The sequence below is a fragment of the Polypterus senegalus genome, chromosome 16, assembly GCF_016835505.1.
Source record: "Polypterus senegalus isolate Bchr_013 chromosome 16, ASM1683550v1, whole genome shotgun sequence".
Lineage (NCBI taxonomy): Eukaryota > Metazoa > Chordata > Cladistia > Polypteriformes > Polypteridae > Polypterus > Polypterus senegalus.
The window spans coordinates 86,021,855-86,045,396 of record NC_053169.1 but is presented as its reverse complement, the minus strand read 5'-3'; the positions used below and the strand labels follow the sequence as shown (position 1 = coordinate 86,045,396).

At 39.0% G+C, this 23,542-nt stretch overlaps 1 protein-coding gene across 3 annotated transcripts in view; it reads left to right on the top strand.

Annotated features, from left to right (window-relative positions):
* Positions 1–321: 321 nt before the first annotated feature.
* pex6 (peroxisomal biogenesis factor 6) overlaps positions 322–23,542 on the top strand; it is a 79,244-nt gene continuing 56,023 nt past the window's right edge. The window contains exons 1-5 of one of the 3 annotated variants that reach the window (XM_039738240.1): positions 322–2,213; positions 8,005–8,174; positions 11,967–12,050; positions 14,410–14,518; positions 18,145–18,281. In XM_039738240.1, the coding sequence (XP_039594174.1) occupies positions 1,020–2,213; positions 8,005–8,174; positions 11,967–12,050; positions 14,410–14,518; positions 18,145–18,281 (1,694 nt within the window). In that variant the 5' untranslated portion in view covers positions 322–1,019. The remainder of the gene's footprint in view (positions 2,214–8,004; positions 8,175–11,966; positions 12,051–14,409; positions 14,519–18,144; positions 18,282–23,542) is intronic. The other 2 variants (XM_039738238.1, XM_039738237.1) reach the window with 2 other exon arrangements.

Genomic DNA, 23,542 nt, shown 5'->3' with positions numbered 1-23,542 from the left:
CCTATCTATCTATCTATCTATCTATCTATCTATCTATCTATCTATCTATCTATCTATCTATCTATCTATCTATCTAATTTTGCCCAAGTAAAATTGGGTTGGTTGGCGCTGTAAATCGGAGAGAGGGTGACTATTGTGTGTGCCAGTCATTGGGCTGGCTTTGTCTGAGTGCGAGTCCAGCAGGGGGAGATATAAAGCGCTGGGTTTGAGCGACTCCGCCAGGCACTTCTAATGTCTAAAACAGCATTCCGAGTCAGATTGGCTACTTTGCCTCGGGACAATCATATTGATCACAAGTTTGGTGTATTTTTCAATGATTAAAAAACAACCCCGCGCACTTAATTGTTCTTTTTTTAATACCTTTACACACCGTCCAGTATTCTTCCCGTCTTGCACCCAGTAACGAATGAGAAAATGAACATATAGCATTCTGTTTATGTGGGGCTTACACGTTCTCCCCTTTAGTTCGAATACTGCGATTTCTCTCCCGAAATGTAAATTTAAACTGGTCCCGTTATGCTTGATTGTGCCCTGTCATGGAGTGGCGCTCCGTACGAGGGATGGTTCTTGAATTTTGCCCAGGGCCGACGGTGTATTGGATGCGAAGGCCGCAGACCCTGCACTGATTGATAAGGGGTAAATGTTTATGTTATTAAGGTTTAATCAACGAGCCGGAATATTTTTGTGGCTTGATCAAGCTCCATGCAATTTTATTATACTCATCAAATCCATGATAGTATTGAAAAATGGTCGCTGCTGCTAGACATATTGGAGGAAAGTCAGTCTAAATTAAACAAACGCGACCGCAAACAGGATGGAAGCGCCCTTATGATTTACTGCACCTTGCGGCTCGGAGCTTCTGTAATTTCTACGACACGTTCCTCGGGAATAGCTGGCAAGGCTTGTGCCACAGCGACCTCTTCCGTCTACCAACGGAGTCATTGCGCGCGCACTCTGCTTTCGATTGGTCCGGCCTATCACGCGATCGTATCTAATCCGTTCATTCGGCACTCGACAGCATGGCAGCGCAGGGGGAGTTGCAAGTTTTGGAACCCTTTCCTTCGCAGCATCATCCACTGAACGTTCTCCTCTTGCAGTCACAGGCCAGACAAATCCTGGCATGCTCGGGCGATACGACGTGCGTAGTGCTGTCCGCTCGAAGTCGCCAGGCAGCGGACAGGCGGGCGTTGTTCCTGTGTGCTCATTTGAGCTCCGAGGAAGACTTGCCGGATAGCCAAGTGCAGCTCCACGGGGATACGCTTCTCAAGGTGTACACCAGCAGGCTCTTCTACAGACACTATGGGTTTCAGTCACGAGAGAGAGTGGAGGTGCGGTTGGTTCAGCCCCTCGCTCTCAGCAAGGTGGTCCTGGGAGCGCGCAGCAGGCAGTGTCTCAAGTGGGCGTCCTCCGAGAAGTTTGCCAACGGACTACTCATTTTGGCGTCGTGTCAAAAGCAGAGCCTCTTGGCCCGACAAGGAGATGTACTGGCTGTGCCTTACCATCCGCTCTTTGGTGAGGATGTCGCGCAGGTGCATCACCACCTTTTGGACCTGGTGGTTTTGGAGAGCGTACCAGTGCAGCAGGGAGTCATCACAGTCAAAACGAGTGTTGTGGTGGCTGACTTCAGGGAAGTCAGCGTGGGGGCGGCGAACCACGATGGCCAGCACCATGGCCAGAGACTACTGCAATCGCTCTACGTGTCGGACTTCGCCCACTATGTCAATAGTCTTGCCAGCGGTGGGTCGCTGCTGGACAGTAGGAGACACTTGACTTGGAGTTTCTCCAGTTTCCTTCAAGCGCTCGAGTGCAGGTTTGAGGTGCGGGTAGCAGATGTGGATTCCCTCTTGGTGCTGGGCAAAATTAAACCGAAGGACCAGCGGGAAACACCCAAAGATCCCGATGCTTGCTTGTTCGTTAGCAAAAGTTCGCTACTTAAACTGGGATTGTTTAATAACGAATGGGTGACAGTGTCGATGCTTTCGGAGAAAGTCAAGACGGCCAGTAAGAGCGAACGCCTGCGTGATCTCGAGAGGTCGGACGACAAAGGGGAGTGCGAGGAGGCCGGGAGGAGCCGAAGTGGACACCTGGCTTTGTTAGTCGTGGGAGAGTTCACGGACCTGCCCGATAGTGTCGGCCTCGTATCCCCCTCACTGTGGTTCAATCTTTCAAAGGGTGCCCCTGTGCCTAACGCCAACAAAGTGGTTAAAATCAAGGTAGGTTTTGAGATTTCTATATATGCCCTGCTTTTTCACATCAAGTAGCAATCTAGAGATCATAAGAACCATTGTGGTGTTGCTTAGAAGGTCTTTATGAAATAGTAAAATAATAATAGAAATTTCAATTTTTATTTGGTAGACTTGTTTTTGGTGTGGCCCATGTAGCTAGTCAAAAATACAGAGGCATGGATTCCTGCCGGGTAAGGGTAAACGGAACTAAACAACAGCAACATTTATTTATATAGTCCTCCCAGTACAAAGTATAAATCTTGGAGTTTTACAAATAGTAGTAAGTGGAAACAATAAAAAATGCTCAAATAAACAAATTATACTAAGGGTCAAATGGGCAAAGAGGAAGAAAATTCAGTGGAAAACACCTGTGTTGTATAGAGTTGTGCTTGAAAGTTTGTGAACCCTTTAGAGTTTTCTATATTTCTGCATAAATATGACCTAAAACATCATCAGATTTTCACTCAAGTCCTAAAAGTAGATAAAGAAAAAAACAATTAAACAAATGAGACAAAAATATTATACTTGGTCATTTATTTAGTAAGGAAAATGATCGAATATTACATATTTGTGAATGACAAAAGTATGTGAACCTTTGCTTTCAGTATCAATAACTGCAACTAAACGTTTCCTGTAACTTCTGATCATTCCTGCACACCGGCTTGGAGGAATTTGAGCCCATTCCTCCGTACAGAACAGCTTCAACTCTGGGATGTTGGTGGGTTTCCTCCCATTAACTGCTCGCTTCAGGTCCTTCAACATTTTGATTGGATTAAGGTCAGGGCTTTGACTTGGCCATTCCAAAACATTCACTTTATTCTTCTTTAACCATTCTTTGGTAGAACGACTTGTGTGCTTAGGGTCGTTGTCTTGCTGCATGACCCACCTTCTCTTGAGATTCAGTTCATGGACAGATGTCCTGACATTTTTCTTTAGAATTCTCCGATATAATTCAGAATTCATTGTTCCATCAATGAAGGCAAGCCGTCCTGGCCCAGATGCAGCAAAACAGGCCTAAACCATCATACTACCACCGTCGTGTTTCACAGATGGGATGAGGTTCTTATGCTGGAATGCAGTGTTTTCCTTTTTCCAAACATAACACTTTTCCTTTAAGCCAAAAAGTTCTATTTTGATCTCATCCGTCCACAAAATGTTCTTCCAATAGCCTTCTGGTTTGTCCACGTGATCTTTAGCAAAGTGCAGATGAGCATCAATGTTTTTTTTTGGAGAGCAGTGGCTTTCTCCTTGCAACCCTGCCATGCACACCATTGTTGTTCAGTGTTCTCCTCATGGTGGACTCATGAACATGAACATTAGCCAATGTGAGAGAGGCCTTCAGTTGCTTAGAAGTTACCCTGGGGTCCTTTGTGACCTCGCCGACTATTACACGTGTGCCTTGCTCTTTGAGTGATCTTTGTTGGTCGACCACTACTGGGGAGGGTAACAATGGTCTTGAATTTCCTCCATTTGTACACAATCTGTCTGACTGTGGATTGGTGGAGTCCAAACTCTTTAGAGATGGTTTTGTAACCTTTTCCAGCCTGATGAGCATCAACAACTCTTTTTGTGAGGTCCTCAGAAATCTCCTTTGCTCGTGCCATGATACACTTCGACAAACATGTGTTGTGAAGAGCAGACTTTGATAGATCCTGGTCTTTAAATAACACAGGGTGCCCACTAACACCTGATTGGCATCGCATTGATTGAAAACACCTGACTTGAATTTCACCTTGAAACCTACTGCTAATCCTAGAGGTTCACATACTTTTGTCACTCACAAATATGTAATATTCAATCATTTTCCACAATAAATAAATGACCAAGTATAATATTTTTGTCTCATTTGTTTAACTGGTTTCTCTTTATCTACTTTTAGGACTTGAGTGAAAATCTGATGATGTTTTAGGTCATATTTATGCAGAAATATAGAAAATTCTAAAGGGTTCACAAACTTTCAAGCACAACTGTAGGTGGGCCTGGGGACACCTATAAGTGCCTTCATGAGGGAAGGAATGAGAACTGTTTGTAGCTGTTGTGAGTAGGATCATGGGTGAAACAGATCCCTCAATGTAAGATGTGCCTTGTGTAAATGTCCTTAACAGCTGGAAGTGGGGTGCCAATGATATGTTCTGCAGTTTTAACAATTATCTGCAGGTTGTTATGGTCAGTGACTGTGCTGTTGCCAAACCACACAGTAAAACAACTGGTTGGGATGTTGTGCATTGGTAAAAATGGGCAAGCAGTTGAGAGGACAGACATTTTTCAAACTCCTTAGGAAACTAAGCTGTTCTTGAGCCTTCCTTATTAAGGTGGGAGTACTAGTTGTCCATGTTAGATCTTCTGCAATATAATTCGCAGTGAACTTAAAGCTGGACAGACAACTGTTCTACTTCATCTCTGGTGATGGAGAGGGAGGTGGGTGTCCATTTTTTGGACTTCCTGAAGTCCAAGATCAGTTCCTTTGTCTTTGAGATATTCAGAGTTAGAACATTATTTGTGCCCCACTCCTGTAGCTACTGAACATCTTCTCGGCAAGCCATCTCAGCTTTATTTAAAGTTTTTGCCCCGACAGTGGTGGTGTGCACCCATTTAAATGAGGTAGATTTGTGAATAGGGACACGATCGCTGGTGAAGAGTGACTACAGGAGATGGCTCAGCACATAGCCCTGTGGTGCAACTGTACTCGGAAAAAAGGGAGTGTTCAGTTGACTGAAGCTTATTATTATAAAAAAATGTTTAAAGTGACTAGAAATAGAAGCATTATAATATTGAAAGATATCCATGGAGCTTTTAAAAGACATGTCATTAGATACACTAAATGAAAATATGGACTGTTTTCAGTTGTTTTCAAGGCCAACTGTGAAAAGAAACCTATAATGATTTACAGTATTTGTAGCAGCTGCTGACTTTGCAGGTAGAACACCTCTGACATTTCTGGTCTTGTTTTAGTATAGCCAAGCTCTTAATGTCTGTCTGTCTGTCTATCTATCTATCTATCTATCTATCTATCTATCTATCTATCTATCTATCTATCTATCTATCTATCTATCTATCTATCTATCTATCTATCTATCTATCTATCTATCTATCTGTCTATCTGTCTGTCTATCATATAGTGCCTTGCAGTTCTATCTATCTATCTATCTATCTATGTGTATATATGTTTGTCTGCTAATTAAGGAAAAAGAAACAACTAAGGGACCTGAGTCAAATTAATTGAAAAGTAAAAAAAAAAAGAAGTTAATTAGTAGCCAAAAATGGTCACTAATGAAGAAGATGGTCAGAATGAAAACCTGCAGCCACTGTGGCCCTTCAGGACTGTGATTGAGGACCCCTGATTTATGTCAAGTAAAAGACTTAATATAATATGTTATAATTACATCCAACCTTTTTCAAACCCACTAAATTCGGTCATTTTAATTAGTATGTATAACTCTGATGGTTTGGTGAGGAATTTATTTCCATTTTTGTAAGTTTCAGAGAAAAAATGAGTATAAAAATGTCATTTTGCCATCTGTAGATTTAGCCTTTAATAGATCCTTGTGGAGTTGGATAACATAGCTGGAGATGAGGTGATGAGGGTTTTGGGAATTAATTCCTCTTTAGATTTTGGAGGGAAAGCTCACATGAAAAGACAGTTACCCCTTGTTGAATTGTAAAAAAAAAAAAATAGCAAAATTTGTGTATTAGTGGTCTGCCCAGACCAATTTTAAACAATAACTTATAGCAATAATATCTGCAGTATTGTCACATGTACAGTAAAATTTGTATTGTGACCCTTTGTTTGAGAATACTAGGATATCCAATAAACTGGTAGTGATCAATAAACCAGTTGATCTAGTGTACTGGATGAAATTCCTCTTGCAGTGTGGAGTTTAGGAAGTTTACAAACAGTTGTAAACCTGCAGCCACTGCGGTCCTCCAGGACTGAAGTTTGACACCCGTGATCTACAGAGTGACCTTTGATGTTTTTGTGAGAGAGCTCACAGCTACGTGCATTTTAGAGGGTACCTGCTCATTGGCAGAGATATCATGGTCATGTGCTCTTCCCCCATGCAAAGGGATGCTCTCCCATCATAGCTGAACACGATCAGATACAGTGGTGACATTTGATGTTGGATCACACCTACCTTCCACTTGGCCAGAGATACCTTGCCAACTTTTTACATTTTTGGCAAAGAGATCACAAAATTCTCACCCCTGATAGCAAAACCAAAAATATTGTATATCAAAAGGTTCTTGGATATGAAAGCTATCAATATAAATTATTCTCAATGCAACTTATTCATTTTATTGTTATTTTTATATTGATTTTTAAAGTTTCTCCTGTTTCAATACTATGCAGGTGGAGCCATGTTGGACAGCTAGTGCGTCATAAAGAGGGCATTTCTGAAAGGAATTTATGACCAAAGCTTGCAACTATATTAAGTAAATAGACTACCAGCTGCAAGTTGAGGTCAGGGTGCACACTTATTATTGTTTTATAGTGTGTGTTCGAGAGTCCAGTCCATTGCATAGTATCAGCACAAGAGCAAGAAATGCAGCAGCTTGTCTGAGAGTCAGTGTTGGTAACAAGTGCTCCCAACAGCAATAGTGCCTTTGCCTATTTACTTTTTGGGGCAGTGGACCGAGAGCATCACACCTTTTTTTGAACCCCACTTGGGTCATGCTTTACAGCTCAAACTTTCAAAGATGGTTGTAAGAGTTGGTTTCCTTTGAAGGAGGAAAGTGAGAGACATACAGTACAGCTGACAAACTAAAAAAAGATCATCGTTTGAAGGTTTAGCGCTGTAGAGGACGCTGTAATGCTTAGTTATGCACAACTGACAAATGACTTAATGATCAAGTTCCTCTCCTTTGGAACCATATGCTTTTTTGCAAAGAGGTTCTAAGAGTGATCAATAAACCAGTTGATCTAGTGTACTGGATGAAATTCCTCTTGCAGTGTGGAGTTTAGGAAGAGAAAAAAAAAAAACGCTTGTAAACACATTTAAATGGGCAGGCAGGCAGTGTAGTGGTTGTAGGTTTGGACTTCAGACCCTGAGGTTGTGGGTTCAGATTCTTCTACTGACACTGTGTGACAATGAGCAAGTGCGCCATCCTCCAACTGGAAAAAAAAAAAACCAAAAAGAAATGTAACAAATTGTATCTCAACCAAATAATCAGCATCAACCGAATAATAAGCAATAAATGTAAAATGTGTTCTTACACAAAACATGCAAAAGAAAATGGGAAATGTGATTTATATTGGAATATTAGACTCTCAAACGTAATGTATTTCTGTATGAACTTGTTTGAGCCTATTCCCTTTAAGACTATTACCCAGAGTGATGAGGGGCTCATCCTGATTGGTCAGTTGATGCTGACTCTGGATTAATTAGGGAGGAAGAACGGAGAAGAAGAAAAAAAACACATTTCCAGTGTTTGCTCAGTGATGGCAGAAAGACAGTCAGAAAGCTGAATATCTGCTGTTCAATCCATCTAATGTAGCAAAATGTTAACAAGTGTTTCAGTGCACGAGAGGTGCTTAGTATGCACAGAAAATCACTACTACATTTGTTATTTGTTAAAAAAAATATATTTCAGTCTGAAAAATATGTATAAATCATTATACTGGTATCAACTAAAACGGGCCAATTTTGTAATTAAGTAATGATATGGATTTTTGCCACATGGCCTCCATCTACACTAAACTGATTATTTATTCATTGTTTGTTGTTTGTTTAAGTTTTGTAACTTTTGCCACAGACTTGATTTTTGCCTTTTTTCTCTCCAGAGGTGTTATGAACACCATTTGCATACAGCAAAACAGGAAAAGGAAAGTAGATCGTGTACTTCTGCTCCATCCATGGCAAAAGAACTATATGTTGAAATTATTACATCACCAACTTACAGCACTACTGCAATTTTTGATAATATTCTTTATGAATATTTCCGTACGCCAAGGTAAGAGATGTAAATGATGGAAGTGGTCTATAGATAATTCCTTAACTATTAACACCCTTCCACACTGGCAAACTTAATAAAACAAGATAAATTAAAAACGTGGTTACAAAGTTGTGAAAGGAATCAGTGCTGTCCTGAGAAAATGCTAAAAAAAAAAAAAAAAATCAGTTGTTTTTCTTCAGGTTTACACATTGGCCTTAACATGCAGAGAAAAAGACACATGCCACTTATTATAAGTGCTAAAGAAAACTCGCTTTGAGTATGAAACTTGTGATGTCTTGGTCAAAACAGTTTTAGCTATGGAATTCATACTGATGATGATCTGTCATTCTTGTAACAGTACGTAGTGTAAAATTTAGGGATGTTTGGTGTGTAGCTGTAAAAGTAGTTACCTTTCCATTTTATGTAAGTATGCTTAAACAAGAATTATGTTTATAGAGATGTTTGCTGTATCCATTACAAAATGTGTACAGGTATTAATCTACTGTATATATATATATATATATATATAAGTCAATGTGTGTATATACTGTATTTTCATTACGCCATAACTTAAGTTTATTACATAGAAAATCACCGGAAAAATCCCAGATCATCGAGAAGTGTGCGAACTGATGACGCGAAGAACCGTCTTTGCACCAAACTGGAATCTTTCCCGCATAAATCAAAGTCTATGTTCCAGCATCACTTCCAACCGGCTGGAGCGATTTTCATGAAACTTGGTACACATGTTTCTCAATGGTCGACTAAAAATGCTATAGGGTGAAATCAACCCTAACCCACCCCTTTCTGGGTAGGGTGGGTGGTGATCTGGCGCTCATGTATGCATGTTATCATCCAGTTGACACTCTGAACGACCACCAGAGGTCATAATGGAGGTGACTGTCAGCATTCTTTGTGTTTGACCACCACCGCACCCTGTTGCTTTTGAAATTAAATAGAGTTCTACGCGTGCAAGTGCATGTGTCTGTCTGGCCCGGAAGTGAGATGTAGAGTCAGGGTGAGGGCTCCAGCTCCGAGGATACGCAAGCGAGGCCAGCACACCGGCAAAAGGAAACCTACTAAGTAAGACAGTCGCTTAGCTGCTAATGCACAAATGATGCGAGCACGTCAGCAACACGAATCCTCATAGCAGAGAGATGCCCAGAGTAGTTCTGACGATTTCAATACTTTCTAGTATCCCGTGCTTTTAACAGCGCGGGCTTCCACAGTTAGTATATAGTAGGCGACTGCCAGCATTCTTTATGTTTAAGCAGCACAGCACCCCTGTTGCTTTTCAAATTAAAAAGAGTTGGCCAGCTCCGAGCCTCAACTGGATGATAACATACAACAACATCAACATTTATTTATATAGCACATTTTCATACAAAATGTAGCTCAAAGTGCTTTACATAATAAAGAATAGAAAAATAAAAGACACAGTAAGAAAATAAAATAAGTCAACATTAATTAACATAGAATAAGAGTAAAGTCCAATGGCCGGGGGGACAGAAAAAACAAAAAAACTCCAGACGGCTGGAGAAAAAATAAAATCTGTAGGGATTCCAGACCATGAGACTGCCCAGTCCCCTCTGGGCATTCTACCTAACATAAATGAAACAGTCCTCTTTGGATTTAGGGTTCTCATGGAAGGACTTGATGATGATGGTCACGTAAACTTCTGGCTTTTAATCCATCCATCATTGTTGGAGCATCATGATGCTTTGAGTAGGTGGAGGTGGTGCAGACCACCACCACAAAGAAACCGGAAAAAGAAACAGAAGAGAGAGTAGGGGTCAGTACGGATTTTAGAGCCACCATGAATAGTTATTATGATGATTTGAACATACAGGGTATCAGGATTAAGTTAAAGTGAAGTTATAAAAAGGCCATGTTAAAGTAATGTGTTTTCAGCAGTGTTTTAAAGTGCTCCACTGTATCAGCCTGGCGAATTCCTATTGGCAGGCTATTCCAGATTTTAGGTGCATAACAGCAGAAGGCCGCCTCACCACTTCTTTTAAGTTTAGCTTTTGGAATTCTAAGGAGACACTCATTTGAGGATCTGAGGTTACGATTTGGAATATAAGGTGTCAGACATTCCGATATATAAGATGTGGCGAGATTATTTAAGGCTTTATAAACCATAAGCAGAATTTTAAAGTCAATCCTGAATGAAACAAGTAACCAGTGTAGTGACATTAAAACTGGAGAGATGTGTTCGGATTTTCTTTTCCTAGTTAGGATTCTAGCAGCTGCATTCTGCACTCGTTGCAAACGATTGATGTCTTTTTTGGGTAGTCCTGAGTGGAGTGCGTTACAGTAATCTAGTCGACTGAAAACAAAAGCGTGAATTAATTTCTCAGCATCTTTCAGTGATATAAGAGGTCTAACTTTACTTATGTTTCTTAAGTGAAAAAATGCTGTCCTAGTGGTCTGATGAATATGCGATTTAAAATTCAGATTACAGTCAACAGTTACCCCTAAGCTTTTTACCTCCGTCTTGACTTTTAATCCTAATGTATCCAGTTTATTTCTAATAGCCTCATTGTATCCATTTTTGCCAATCTCTAAGATTTCAGTTTTCTCCTTATTTAACTTGAGAAAATGACTATTCATCCATTCTGAGATACAATGTAACAATCTCAGAATACATACAAGACCGCAAGACAAACACATTAGTGAGTCTTTATAGTTTGTTAATTTATTTTTATTTTTAAAGTTATGTTTTTTTTAATTATGTTTTTCTCAAACAATTAAAAAAAAAAAAAAAACTTTATTTTCTTCCCGGGCAACGCTGGGTATTTCAGCTAGTAGAGTAATATGTTGAGCTTTCAGTCATCATATTTGCAGTTTTTTCAGATTGTTTCCTCTTAAAGGTGTAAAGGAAAAGGTATGCCTGTGGGATGCAAGGGGAATATATAACTTACCACTTAGTCCTTAACAAGATGTGAGATGTGTATGTAGTGTACCTTTAATTTAAAAGTGACCTGACAGATCTGTTGCATGGTGTCAGAAATCCAATGGCATGAAAAAATAAACTTATGCTGCTGCTCATTATTTGCTGGCAATGACAGGAACAGCTAAATAGTGTGTAATGTTACCTGAAAGGAATACCCCAAAAAAAATTTTTTTTTTTTTTAAATCTGTTACCTATTGCATTTTTTTGTAGTGACAGCCAAGACACATTTTTAATACCATTTGTCCATGGAGAAAGGCGATGATTAGGTATCTTTATTTGAATTGAAGATCCATCTCTCCTCCTTGTTAATTGGTCAAGAATTCTGTCATCAATTGAAACACAGATTATTGTGGGAATGTGCCTTTCCTGTTTCTTTTATGATGTGTTTTCTATAAATAAGTGTTAATAGTATTTTAGCAAAATACTGCACATTCTGAGAATAGAAATAGATAACAGACATATTAATTATGTAACACAAGTTATGTGAGATTTTGTTTTCGTTATCTGTGAATATTTTTCACACTGTTTGTGTTGTCCAGAGTTCTTCACAGTTTGGTCATACTCAGTTTGAGTCTTCGTTATGTTCTTTTCTCCATTAAACCTTAGATTAATTTTTTTTCTTGGCAATCTCTACAAATCACACAGGGTAAGTAACAAGTTAAAAAAAAAAAAAAATCATTTTTGGGTGGAGTATTCCTTTAAGTGCTATACTTGAAAAGCACTTTGTGAAGATTACTTTGAAAAGCACTACTTTTAAAATTAACATTAAGTAGCTGAATAATAGACCACTAAAAGTCAGTAAATAATTACAAATTGATGTGTCTGCCTTATAATAAATAGTGTTAAAATTTTAGGCTGGTCCAGCAGGGAGATGTTTTACGGGTGAACACTGAAGGACAAGCAGAATACCTGGAAGGCCTAACAACTGGTTTTATGAGGTAAGGTAAGCTGCCTGTTCAAATTAAACAACTAAGAGTTCTAAATCCTAAAATGCAAATTGTCTAAATTAGGTAAAAATAAAATGCATGTTTAATTAGTAATTGATTATTAATTAAAAAGTGGCTCTACAGCCTAATTTCCAGGGAACATGGGTTCTAATCTCGACTCCTGCCTGTGCATATTAAAAATATTTTTTAGTATAAATAAACATATTAATTCAGTTTCAGTAATAGTCTTTATATGGTACTTAAATGATTTGGTTTATTAATTAATAATTGGACTGACTATAGTTATATATTTAATCTGAACTCTTTTTTATATTAGGAGCCACCTTGACCGCTTCATTATAATATTAAAATGATGTAATTCTTTGCCTCCTTTATAACAGAACTGTAGAGTTTCACAATTAACTGTTATGTTTCAGTAAGGTTTAATCCCCTGGCTGAGTTTCAGATGCCATTTCCGTGCATATGTTTTCTTCATTTATGTGTGCTCTTTTGATTATTTAGTTTTTTTTGGTTTTGTGGGTTCTCTCCCAAGGGGTGAGGCCACCAGCCCATCACTCCAAGGGACTGCATTTAGCCCTCTAAAGATGAGGGCAACCCACAGTCCCTTGCAGTTCATTCAGACGCACTGGGGAGTTGGTGAATGTATCTGTGCAATTTTGCTCTTTTGTGACTCATTCAATTTTTAACCTTTTTGCTCTGTTCTTGACCACTCTTTCGTATGTGGGACTTTCTTCGCCTTGGATTGATTAGATTTGATGAACGCTTTTTTGTATTTTGTGCTCCACAGAGCTTGCATTTTGTTCAGAACTTTATTGTGAAAAGTAAATGTTTTTTTATTTTGTTAATGTCCTATATTTACCCTTATTACTAGCAGGGGTTTAATGGTAATATCCCCTTTTAGTGGTCATTTTTGGATGTTTTTTTGGACTTTGCAACTCTGGTGTTCATCAGTAAATATACCAATTTTAGAATACTACTTCTTCTTCTTTCGGCTGCTCCCGTTTGGGGTCGCCACAGCGAATCATCCATAATTGTTGTTCGTATATTGATTTGGCAAAATTTTACTCGGATGCCATTCCTGACGTAACCCTCCCCATTTATCCGGGCTTGGGACCGGCACGAAGAAACACACTGGTTTGTGCATACCCTGTGGCTGGGTTTAACCAAATTTAGAGTACTACTTACTTTGAAATTTGATTACTGGTATTTTGAAACAAAGCCCTGCCCTTTATAATTTGGCTTGACATTTTTCTGTTTTTCACATTCAACTTAGCCCCGTGACTTGGTTCTTTCTCCTGATTCTCACTCTGTAATTATTTGCTCTGACTGCCATTTTTACAGTTAGTATTGACTGTACAAAAGGATAATGAAGGCAACAAATGGCTTGTGTGGTAACAACTGTTCTCAGGAACATGTTTGTGGTGTACAGGGTGCTGCCTTGGCCTGCTTTTCTTTCTTGAGCTTTACCTCATAGAGCACCTTCGAGCCGCCCTAATTCACAACATCCAGAAACTTGGCCCTCTGCCTGCTAATGGATAGTAACTCAATCAGACCCTTCTACAAGAATGGGATAAATTTCCATGGCTGCAAATGCAAAAGGCTCATTGGCTGTGCGCACCAGAGGTGTCGAGCAGTGGTGGCTGCAGGAGGTGGTCACAAGAGATACTGAAGGACTGCAAGAGGCCTGTTGTTAATGCTCACAGTTGCTATTGTTTTCCTGTTTTGTTCCTATTATTCTCATTTCTTTATATTTGTTTCAACAATGGATGTTGAAGTTTTAGTACAGCAACTGGTGTTGAATTTCTTTTTTCCATTAATGTATGTTGTGCTCTGCTTGAGCTTTGTATATTTACATTTAAAAAGAGTCTTGTCTTACAGCTCATGTAGAACATGCTGCAATATGCTTAGGAAAAAGTATATTTTATATGCATATGTAAATGCAAGGCAAACCTAAGTGCAAACATGTAAAAAAATACATATACTGCACATCTTTCTAACCATTTAAAAGCATAAAGCACAGTGATATACTAATTGATACTGCAGTATATTTGCTGTACAGTACGTAGCATATCTTGTGTGTGTCCAGTCTGAAATGTTAAAAACTATGAAGGTGTCTCCAGATCCACTTTAGCAGGTACTCTGCTGCACAGTCCTGTTGTCAGACTTGCAGTGACTTTCAAGGTCTGCTTTGGAATGGATTTGCAGCATTAGGACTGGGCAGTGTGTCAGGTTATCTTGCATATGCATATGTATCTGTGGATTTGATCCATATGTATGTATATAATATATTCAGTAAAATACAACTTTGTAAAATTATGTAGTTAATTAATTTTGGCCTTTTGATTCATAGGTGGCCTGTGTTATATTTTAAGGTGAAGAAAGTACATGGCCATAATGAAGATGCAAGACCAAATTCATGGGGCTATTTGGCAGACACAACACGTACCTCCTTGTATTTGGTAAGATGTGTTCGGATCATTATAAAGATGTTAAACCTGTTACAGTTTGCATATATTGAGTATTTATTCTTCTGTGTACAATTTTCTTTTAGAGTTTTCATAAATAGCTATATCAACTGTACCCCCAAGTAGCAAAAAATGACAACTGCAGTTAATTTCAGTAGACATAAATGCACTTAAAAAAAATCGGGACTGGTCTCCCCTCGACTTTCTTGTATACTCGGATATGGGGATGGATATTTGAGGACTAAACCACAAGACAATGATTATATTTTTATATTATGTACATTAAATGATCACCAACAATAAATCAAATCAAATTAATAATATATTGAACAATTATTTTAAGCATAAAGTTGAATAAATCAGACTCTGCAGCTGCATGAATAAAAGGTTAAGAACCACTTCTGGTTAACGGAAATAGCCCAAACGTTGATAGAAATCTATGTTTTATACCTAATACTTGTTTGCAAAATTTGGTTGACCTAAGTGAGAATGTACTCAAGTTATCATGTTTACACACTCACAGGCAGACAGACATAATTCCAAAAATGAGGTGTAAAACATCGAGATTCATCAAAATCTCGAAATGGAATTTTTGGAGGATTCCAATACTTACCCTGTACATCATATGCAAGAAATTCAGGAAGGTCTAAAACGCCGAGATTCATCAAAATCTCAAAATTGAATCTTCGGAGGATCACAGTACTTTCCCTATTCTTCATATACGAGAAAGTAAAATGAAAAAAGTTCAGTATGCATCAGTGAAGAGGTAGGGATCGGCATATGAGGGGGCTTCGTTCTTAAACATCTAAACATTTTGTGTCAAGAAATGGAAGTAAATGTGACCAATACCCATCAAACCACTAAAGACAATGCATTATCAAAAACGTTATGTGCATCCAATTAAAAAACAAAATCAAATTGATTGCCAGGTAACCATTTACTTAAAACGGTCTATAGTGAGAACACATTAGATATTTATAAAAATGCTGTGACCAAAATATTGCAAAGTACTCCTTACAGCACTGTGAATGAACTTGGAATGCTCCAAATTGATGTAACCAGTCTAATTTTTCATTCATGAGGAAAATCATCATCTGAATTTGTCATCAAGTCTTCATACAGTCACTGGGGATGATTCATTTTATTTAGATATTAATGACATTGTAAAGAGTCAGTACTTACAAGATCTGTTAACTAGCATTATTCTCCTAATATTATTTCTAATGTTTTTTTATATAGTTTATAAGAGATACTTGTTTAGACATTTCTGCTGAGCCAGAATCTGGATTTAAGAAATTGCATAATTCACCCTGCTGTGCATAAGTAGGTTTGGAAGATGGCTGGATTGATGGATGGGTAGGAGGGTGGATGGATTCTTTTTCCATTTGAATCTCTCATCGTGTAGCTATTTTTCTTTCCTGTCATTATGTCAATTTTAAAACATTACGTTAAGCATAAAAGGATATTTTTTCCTAATTAAATGTTATGGCATTTAAAAAAAAACACTATAAGAACAAAGACTGTAATACACTTAAAAAGTGAAAGAACGGGAGCTGCACATTGTAAATCTTACTTGAGATAACTGTTTTCTGTCTGTGACATCTTACACGTTTTGCACAAGAAACACATCACCAAACATACACACATGCACAGGAGCCCTCTTTTATTTAGAAGATTTTTCATTCAAGGTTGTGGCCAAAAACTCCTCACTTATAATTTGAGCAACATGGATTTTAGGGGATCTATTTCTCGAGAGCTGCTTAAGTTTGAGAAAGTTTTTTAGTTAAAAAATATTCCTGTTCCTCATGCATTCATTTATTTTCCACTGCTTATCCAAAACCGGGTTGCTTAGCAGTGAGGTCCATACGTCCCTTTCCTCACCCATATTTGCCAACTAAAACTGTGGGTTCCCAAGGCATTTCCAGGCCATCTCACAGCAAGCCTTGTGTTTTCTTCTGGGTTTCCTCCCAGCTGGTCATGCCTGTAAAACCTCCACAGAGAGGCATCCAGGTGGCATCCATAGCGGATGCCCGAACCATCTCTGTTGGCTCCTCTCAAAACGGATGGTCAGCAGCTCTACTGTGAGTCTCCCCCAGATGTCTGTGCTTTTCACCCTCATCTTTAAGGGAGAGCCCAACCGCCCTACAGAGAAAGCTCATTTCAGCCACTTGTTCCTGCAGTCTCATTCTTTCGGTCATTACCCAAAGCTCATGACCATAGTTGAGGGTAAGGATGTACAGTAGATTGAATGGTTAATTTGAGAGCTTCTCCTTCTGACTCAGCTTCTTCTTCATCACTACGGATTGGTATAGCAAACACATAACTGTGTCTGTCGATCTCACCATCCCCTTTCCTCTCACTCATGAACAAGAACCTGAGGTACTTAAACTCCTCCACTTGAGGCAGTAACTCACCTCCCACTCAGAGAGAAGAAGCCAACAAGACCATGTCATCTGCAAAAAGAAGTGACATAGTTCTAAGGCCAATGAAGTGGACCTCTTCCCCTCCCCTCCCCGGCTCTGCCTTGTCCGTGATACCCTGTCCGTGAAAGTCTAAACAGTAAAGGAGACAAAGTGCCGACCTGGCAGGGTCCCAAACCGTCTGAGAATAGTGCTGATGTTTTTCTGAGTATGCGGGCACGGCTTTCACTGTGATTATATAGGAACCGAATAGGGACTAATTATCCCTTGTTAAATGCCCCAGAACCCCATACTCTTCCAGCACCCTCCTATTTTTTCATGTGAGAGAATAATATTAACAGCAATTTTAAAGCCTTGCCCATGTAAATTTTATTATTTTAAATTCTGGGTTACTTTTAGTCTGCTCAATGAGGTCTCTACTTCTTCCATTGCATTAAGCACTTGATTCTAATGCTGTGACTTTCAGTGTTAAGGTCTCAGATCTTTCATCTAATTAACTAAGAACCCCCCATAACCATCTTAAGATGGTCTTGCCCTTAAACCGGCTAGTCTGTTTTCCAGCTTCCCTTACAATTTAATTTTGTAATTAAGTAGTTTGACATTTGTAAAGAGAACTGTGACACTTACCCAAAAGATATAAGCAAAAGCTGAAAGAAATCACTTGTTTGTGGCTTATATTTACAACCTGGAGCGAGTGACAAGAAACACTCAAGAGTGATTTATCAAGAGAGTTCGCACCGTGCAGGTTGTGGCTGAGGCGTGAAGATGATTAGATAGATAGATAGATAGCATGGTTGACTCTCTACCAAGAAATCTGAGTAGTTGATTTCTCTCCATTACACTTAACATTCTCTTTGAAACATGTTTATTTTTAATCAAGCATTTCCCTCACTCATCTTGTCATGGCCCCAAGCCACTCTGAATGGCAAATTGTTGTTCTTTGTGCCAAATGAGGAAAACTAGGAATATTTCATACAAAGAAACTTTCCAGTGCTACTACAATAGTCATGAAGTGAATGCAACAAGTTTGAAGCTGAAGTCTGGAAATTATTTTTTTACCTTTCCATTTCCTCACCTGGGCAAAGTCTGGTATCCCAGCTAATATTATGAGATAAGCTTATGAATTTGGGATTCTGTTTTTCTTATTACTTGTTTTTAATAGATATTTTTATATTCACATTTATATTTATTATTCTACAGATTGGCACTGCAAGCAGCTATGTTCCATGTTCTTTCATGGGAAATGAACCAACATTCTGGAATAATCTATCACCTCCTGGACTTGTGCACTCCATTGAGCAGCTGATCTCAACTATACAGCCTTACACAGTTGAAGGGTTAGTGATGAGTTCATTTTTACTTTTTTTTGTTCTCATTGCTCAAGAAATTAAAAAGCTAAACCAGAGAACCAACTGCAATAAGGTAACACTGCTACTCATAAGCTGTTGCATTTTTAATGAGTCGTTATTTTTCAATTTTTAGTATACAAAATTCTTTTTGATAAAGATCCCACATGACTAAAATGCTTGAATAAACACTGACTAAAACATCCACCCCTCAATTATTTCTGAACCTTCTTAATCCAGTTGAGAGCCTATCCAGGCATTATTGGGTACGAGACAAGACCTAACCCTGGATGAGCCACCACTCTTGCAGGAATTCATGGCTCAAGTCTTTACATTAATTCACAGTAGGGGTTTTCACAAGCTTATAGTAAAAATCCTAATCTACCCTTCATAACTCGGTGAGAAACACCATCTTGTATTACTCTTTGTCAAACTAAAAAAAATATCTACATTTTCTTTGCAGGAGATGATGTAAAAGGTTTTTCAGTATTTGTTAATCTTTTTTAATATAAGCATGCTGGGCCTCTGCCTCGGTTTAGTTCTTTTTTTTTTTTTTGATGCTTTAATATGTGTGCAACTAATTTACAACAGACATTTTTCACATTTAGCTCTTTGAAATGAGTTGGAGTGGGGCTTTAAATGCTAATTATAATAATATTCTTTCGGCTGCTACTATTAGGGGTTGCCACAGCGGAACATCTTTTTCCATAAAATGCTAATTATAATAATAATAATTCTTTACATTTATATTGAGCTTTTCTCTTTTTACTTCACATTTTATATTGCGCTTTTCTCAAAGTACCTTTCATAGTAAGTGGGGGACCACTCCAACCACCACTAATGTGAATGTGTAGCATCCAACTGGATGATGCGGTGGCAGCCATTATTGTGCCAGTACACTTTCCACATATGAGGTATTAAATGGTAAAGGGTGCGAAAGATAGTTAGTCAGTTAGAGACAGGGGATGATTAGGGGACCAGAATGACTAGGCAGTGAAGGGCAGTTTAGCCTGGACATCGAGATACACCCTGTTCCCAGGGATATTTTTTGACCACAGAAAGTCAGGACCTCGTGTTTTGCATCTCATGTGAAGCATGGCACCATTTTTACAGTACAGTGCCCCCATCACTACACTGGGGCATTGGGATCCAAATGCAGACTACAGGGTATGCACCCCCTGCTGGCCTCGCGAACACCTTTTCTAGCAGCAACACAAACTTTTCCTAGATGGTTTCCCATCCAAGTACTGGCTGGGCCTGAACATGTTTAGCTTCAGGTGGATTACTTCTTCTGAAGTGCATATGGTCTGACTTCTGATTTAAACATCTTAACTATCATTATCTAAAGTTATACTGATTGGATTTTTATTTGGGTTGTGAGTTATTTGTGGCAATGTGACCTTTAAGTGAAACACAATTTAGGCATTTGGTCATTGTCAATTTAGAGTTGGCATGTTTTCCCAGTGTCCCCATGAGGTACTCTTGTTTTCATCCTGCATCTCAAAGGATGTGTGTTAGGTCAACTGGCAACTCTAAACAGGCCACCTATGAGTGTGTGTGTGAGTGAGCCTTCTAAAGAATTGGCAATCTAGCCAGGACTGGTTCATTCCTTGCACCCAGTGCTGCCAGGGTAGGATCTGATTGCTGAGCTAGATTAGGTGTTTTTTTTTTGTAATGTTATATTGTTTACATTTGTACACTGAATTCAGAAAGAATTCAGACCCGTCTGCTTTCTGTACACTTTATTGTGTTAATTTGAAATTGATGAATTTGGCATATCTATCCATCAGTCTGCACTCAGTAATCCATAATGACAAATGTAATTTCATAAAGTTAGCAGATTTATTAAAAATCAAATGGTGGTGGCAACATGCTGAGCTGAGCAAGACAGGATCACTTTGCCTTCAGCCACTTCCTCCAAATCTTCCCGGGACATTCCCAGGTGTGGTCATGTCAGACAAGATGTTGCCCAGAGGGGGCTGTGGTGGTCTCATGGTCTGGAACCCCTGCAGACTTTATTTTTTCTCCAGCCATCTGGAGTTTTTTTTTTTCTGTCCTCCTTGGCCACCGGACCTTACTTTTATTCTATGTTAATGAGTTTTGTCTTATTTTAATTTTTACTTTGTCATTTTTTCTTTTTCTTCATCATGTAAAACACTTTGAGCTACATTTTATGTATGAAAATGTGATATACAAATAAATGTTGTTGTTATAATATGCTCACGTGATTCCTGGGTCTTGTCCAAGAGTGCTATGCTGTGCTATACCTACATTGTCAAACCAACTCAACTGCTATTGTTTCACTCTGAGCTTCTTTCCAGAGTGATTCCAGCAAACCCCATGTAGGAATGTCATGTCAGTCAATTGTACTACAAATAACCAGAACTCTTGAACAAAACAAGGACAGGGATGTATATACAAGGACTTGGATCTCTTTCACTACATGGCTTGGTACATTTTGCCAATCCACTGCTTCTTTAGTCAATGTCACCATAATTTCTTCTCTCACTAGTGAACAAGGTCCTGAGGTTCTTAAACTACTCTACTTGTGGTTGTTGCTCATCCCTTGCTTCAAGAGAATAAGGTACTCTTTCCTTAAAGAGGTCTATGATCTTGGATTTGGAGGTGCTAATTTTATCACAAGAGCATCACCCTTGGCTGTGCCAGAGGTCACAGTCAAGATGACATTATCATCTGCAAACAGCAAAGATGAAATCCTTGTATACCCTAACCAGATAATCTATAACTCTCTGCTGTGTCTTGACATCCTGTCCATGAATGGATGGGGAGATGAAAGTCACTCTTACCAGAGTCTAATGGCCACATGGAATGATCTCATCTTAATTATGCAAAAAAACCCCATAAAATTAGGCTGCATACAAGTTAAGATAGATAGATAGATGCTTTATTAATCCCAAGGGGAAATTCACATAATCCAGCAGCAGTATACTGATACAAAGAAACAATATTAAATTAAATAGTAATAAAAATGAAATAATTAAAAATAAAATTAATGTTAGCATTTACTCCCCCGGGTGGAATTGAAGAGTCGCATAGTGTGGGGGAGGAACGATCTCCTCAGTCTGTCAGTGGAGCAGGACAGTGACAAAAGTCTGTCACTGAAGCTGCTCCTCTGCCTGGAGATGATCCTGTTCAGTGGATGCAGTAGATTCTTCGTGATTGACAGGAGTTTGCTTAATGCCCATCGCTCCGCCACAGATGTTAAACTGTCCAACTTTACTCTTACAATACAGCCTGCCTTCTTAACAAGTTTGTCCAGGCGTGAGGCGTCTTTCATCTTTATGCTGCCACCCCAGCACACCACCGCGTAGAAGAGGGCACTCGCCACAACCGTCTGGTAGAACATCTGCAGCATCTTACTGCAGATGTTGAAGGATGCAAACCTTCTCAGAAAGTATAGTAAGCTCTGACATTTCTTACATAGAGCATCCGTATTGGCAGTCCAGTCCAATTTGTCATCCAGCTGCACTCCCAGATATTTATAGGTCTGCACCCTCTGCACACAGTCACCGGGTCCATGAGGGGCCTAGGCCTCCTAAAATCCACCACCAGCTCCTTGGTCTTGCTGGTGTTAAGGTGTAAGTGGTTTGAGTCACACCATTTAACAAAGTCTTAAAGTTAGGTGAAAAGGTGGAACACAGCAGTGGTATTGCAACCCCATAGTTTCAAAGAACCTGCCTCAAGGGTGCAAGTTCATAAGCTTTTTCAGTTTACACAAACCACATGTAGACAAGATTAGCAAATTTCCATGATACCTCAAATATCTGTCCACTTGTCTATGGCCAGAACGGAATCCACTCTGCTCCTCTTGTATTTGAGGTGCAGCTGTCAGAAGGATTTCTGTGTAAGCTTTTCCAAGGATTTTGAGGAGTGTGATTCTTCAGTAAATAGAATACATCCTCTTCTTCCTATTTTTAAAAATGGTTACCATCATTTGAAGAGGCAAAGCACCCCCACAATATCTGTTCAGTGTATTTAGCATTTCCAGTCAGATGTCTTTTACCCCCTTAACCTTACCACTCTTTAGGATGTGCCACACTTTACTGACCTTCGTCACATTGATGAATCCAACATCAACAAATGCTTCTGGCACTGCCTCCTTCTTGAAGGGCATATCCACAAGGTTTAGGGGTTTCTCAACGTGTTCCTTCAACGTCTCAACAGTATTCATGGCAGGCACCCACATCCTTCTAGCAACAACTCCTTGAAAGCTTTCCCCATGCGTTCAGCAGGGCTAGAGTAGCTCCATTAATGCTGGGAAATACACAGTGAAAAGGTTGTTCCATCAATGCCGCAAGTGCAACAAAATTAAACCAACTACAAAAACTAATCACTATAGGAAAAATTAATTTATACTTTAGATACTTTAGCACACTGAATGATTGTTTATGCCAGGCTGTGCCTGGAAAACTCTATTTGAATTAGTCAGGATTAATCATCTGCAATAGTTATCATCCCCTGATTTTTCCCACCACCTTTCTGGATGACGGTCATCAAAGGGGGACACACTTAGGATGATGAGCAGCAGCTACTTTCCAAGGGTTTTTGCAAATTTCAGGGAGTGGTTTGATAATCAGCCACTGTATAGTGGCAGTTTCAGATCATGAAAAGTCAAACAATGGTCAAAATTGGTCAAGGGAAAAAAAAGGTTTAAAAACCACTGGTTTAAAGCCATTTGCTATGGCTAACTTTTTCAGGATTTCAATTTTTCAAGCAGTATAGCACCTAGAATTGGAGAATCCTACAAGCTCCTCACTACACCAACTCCACATTCCTAGGAAAGGGAGTTTTAAGATATAACATTTTTCATGTAAGGACATATAGCCTAAATTATTTAGGAATGCTTGCTTGAATTTTTGAGTAAGTTATCAGAAGGTTAAAGGATAGATTTAAGAATTTCCCCCCATTCCAACTGAACAGTTACATACCTAAAGCAAGACAATTTTATTTATATTTAATATTCTGGTGACTAAAAGTGAAGAGCTTTATTTAAGAATTTATAGAATGTGCACGTTACTCCCAACTGAGAAAATTTTAGCTGGTCAAAAATAGCATGACCCTAAAGCGCTGTGAAATAGGGTGCTATAAGATTCATTCAATTGCGCCAAACCGGGTGAACAGCTACCAGTGTAAGAAAGCCAGTAGTTTATTTAGGGACCTTCTCTGGAATAATTCCAAAGAGCACAATTAGTAAATAAGATTATCAATATACAAAGTACATGCAGCAGAAA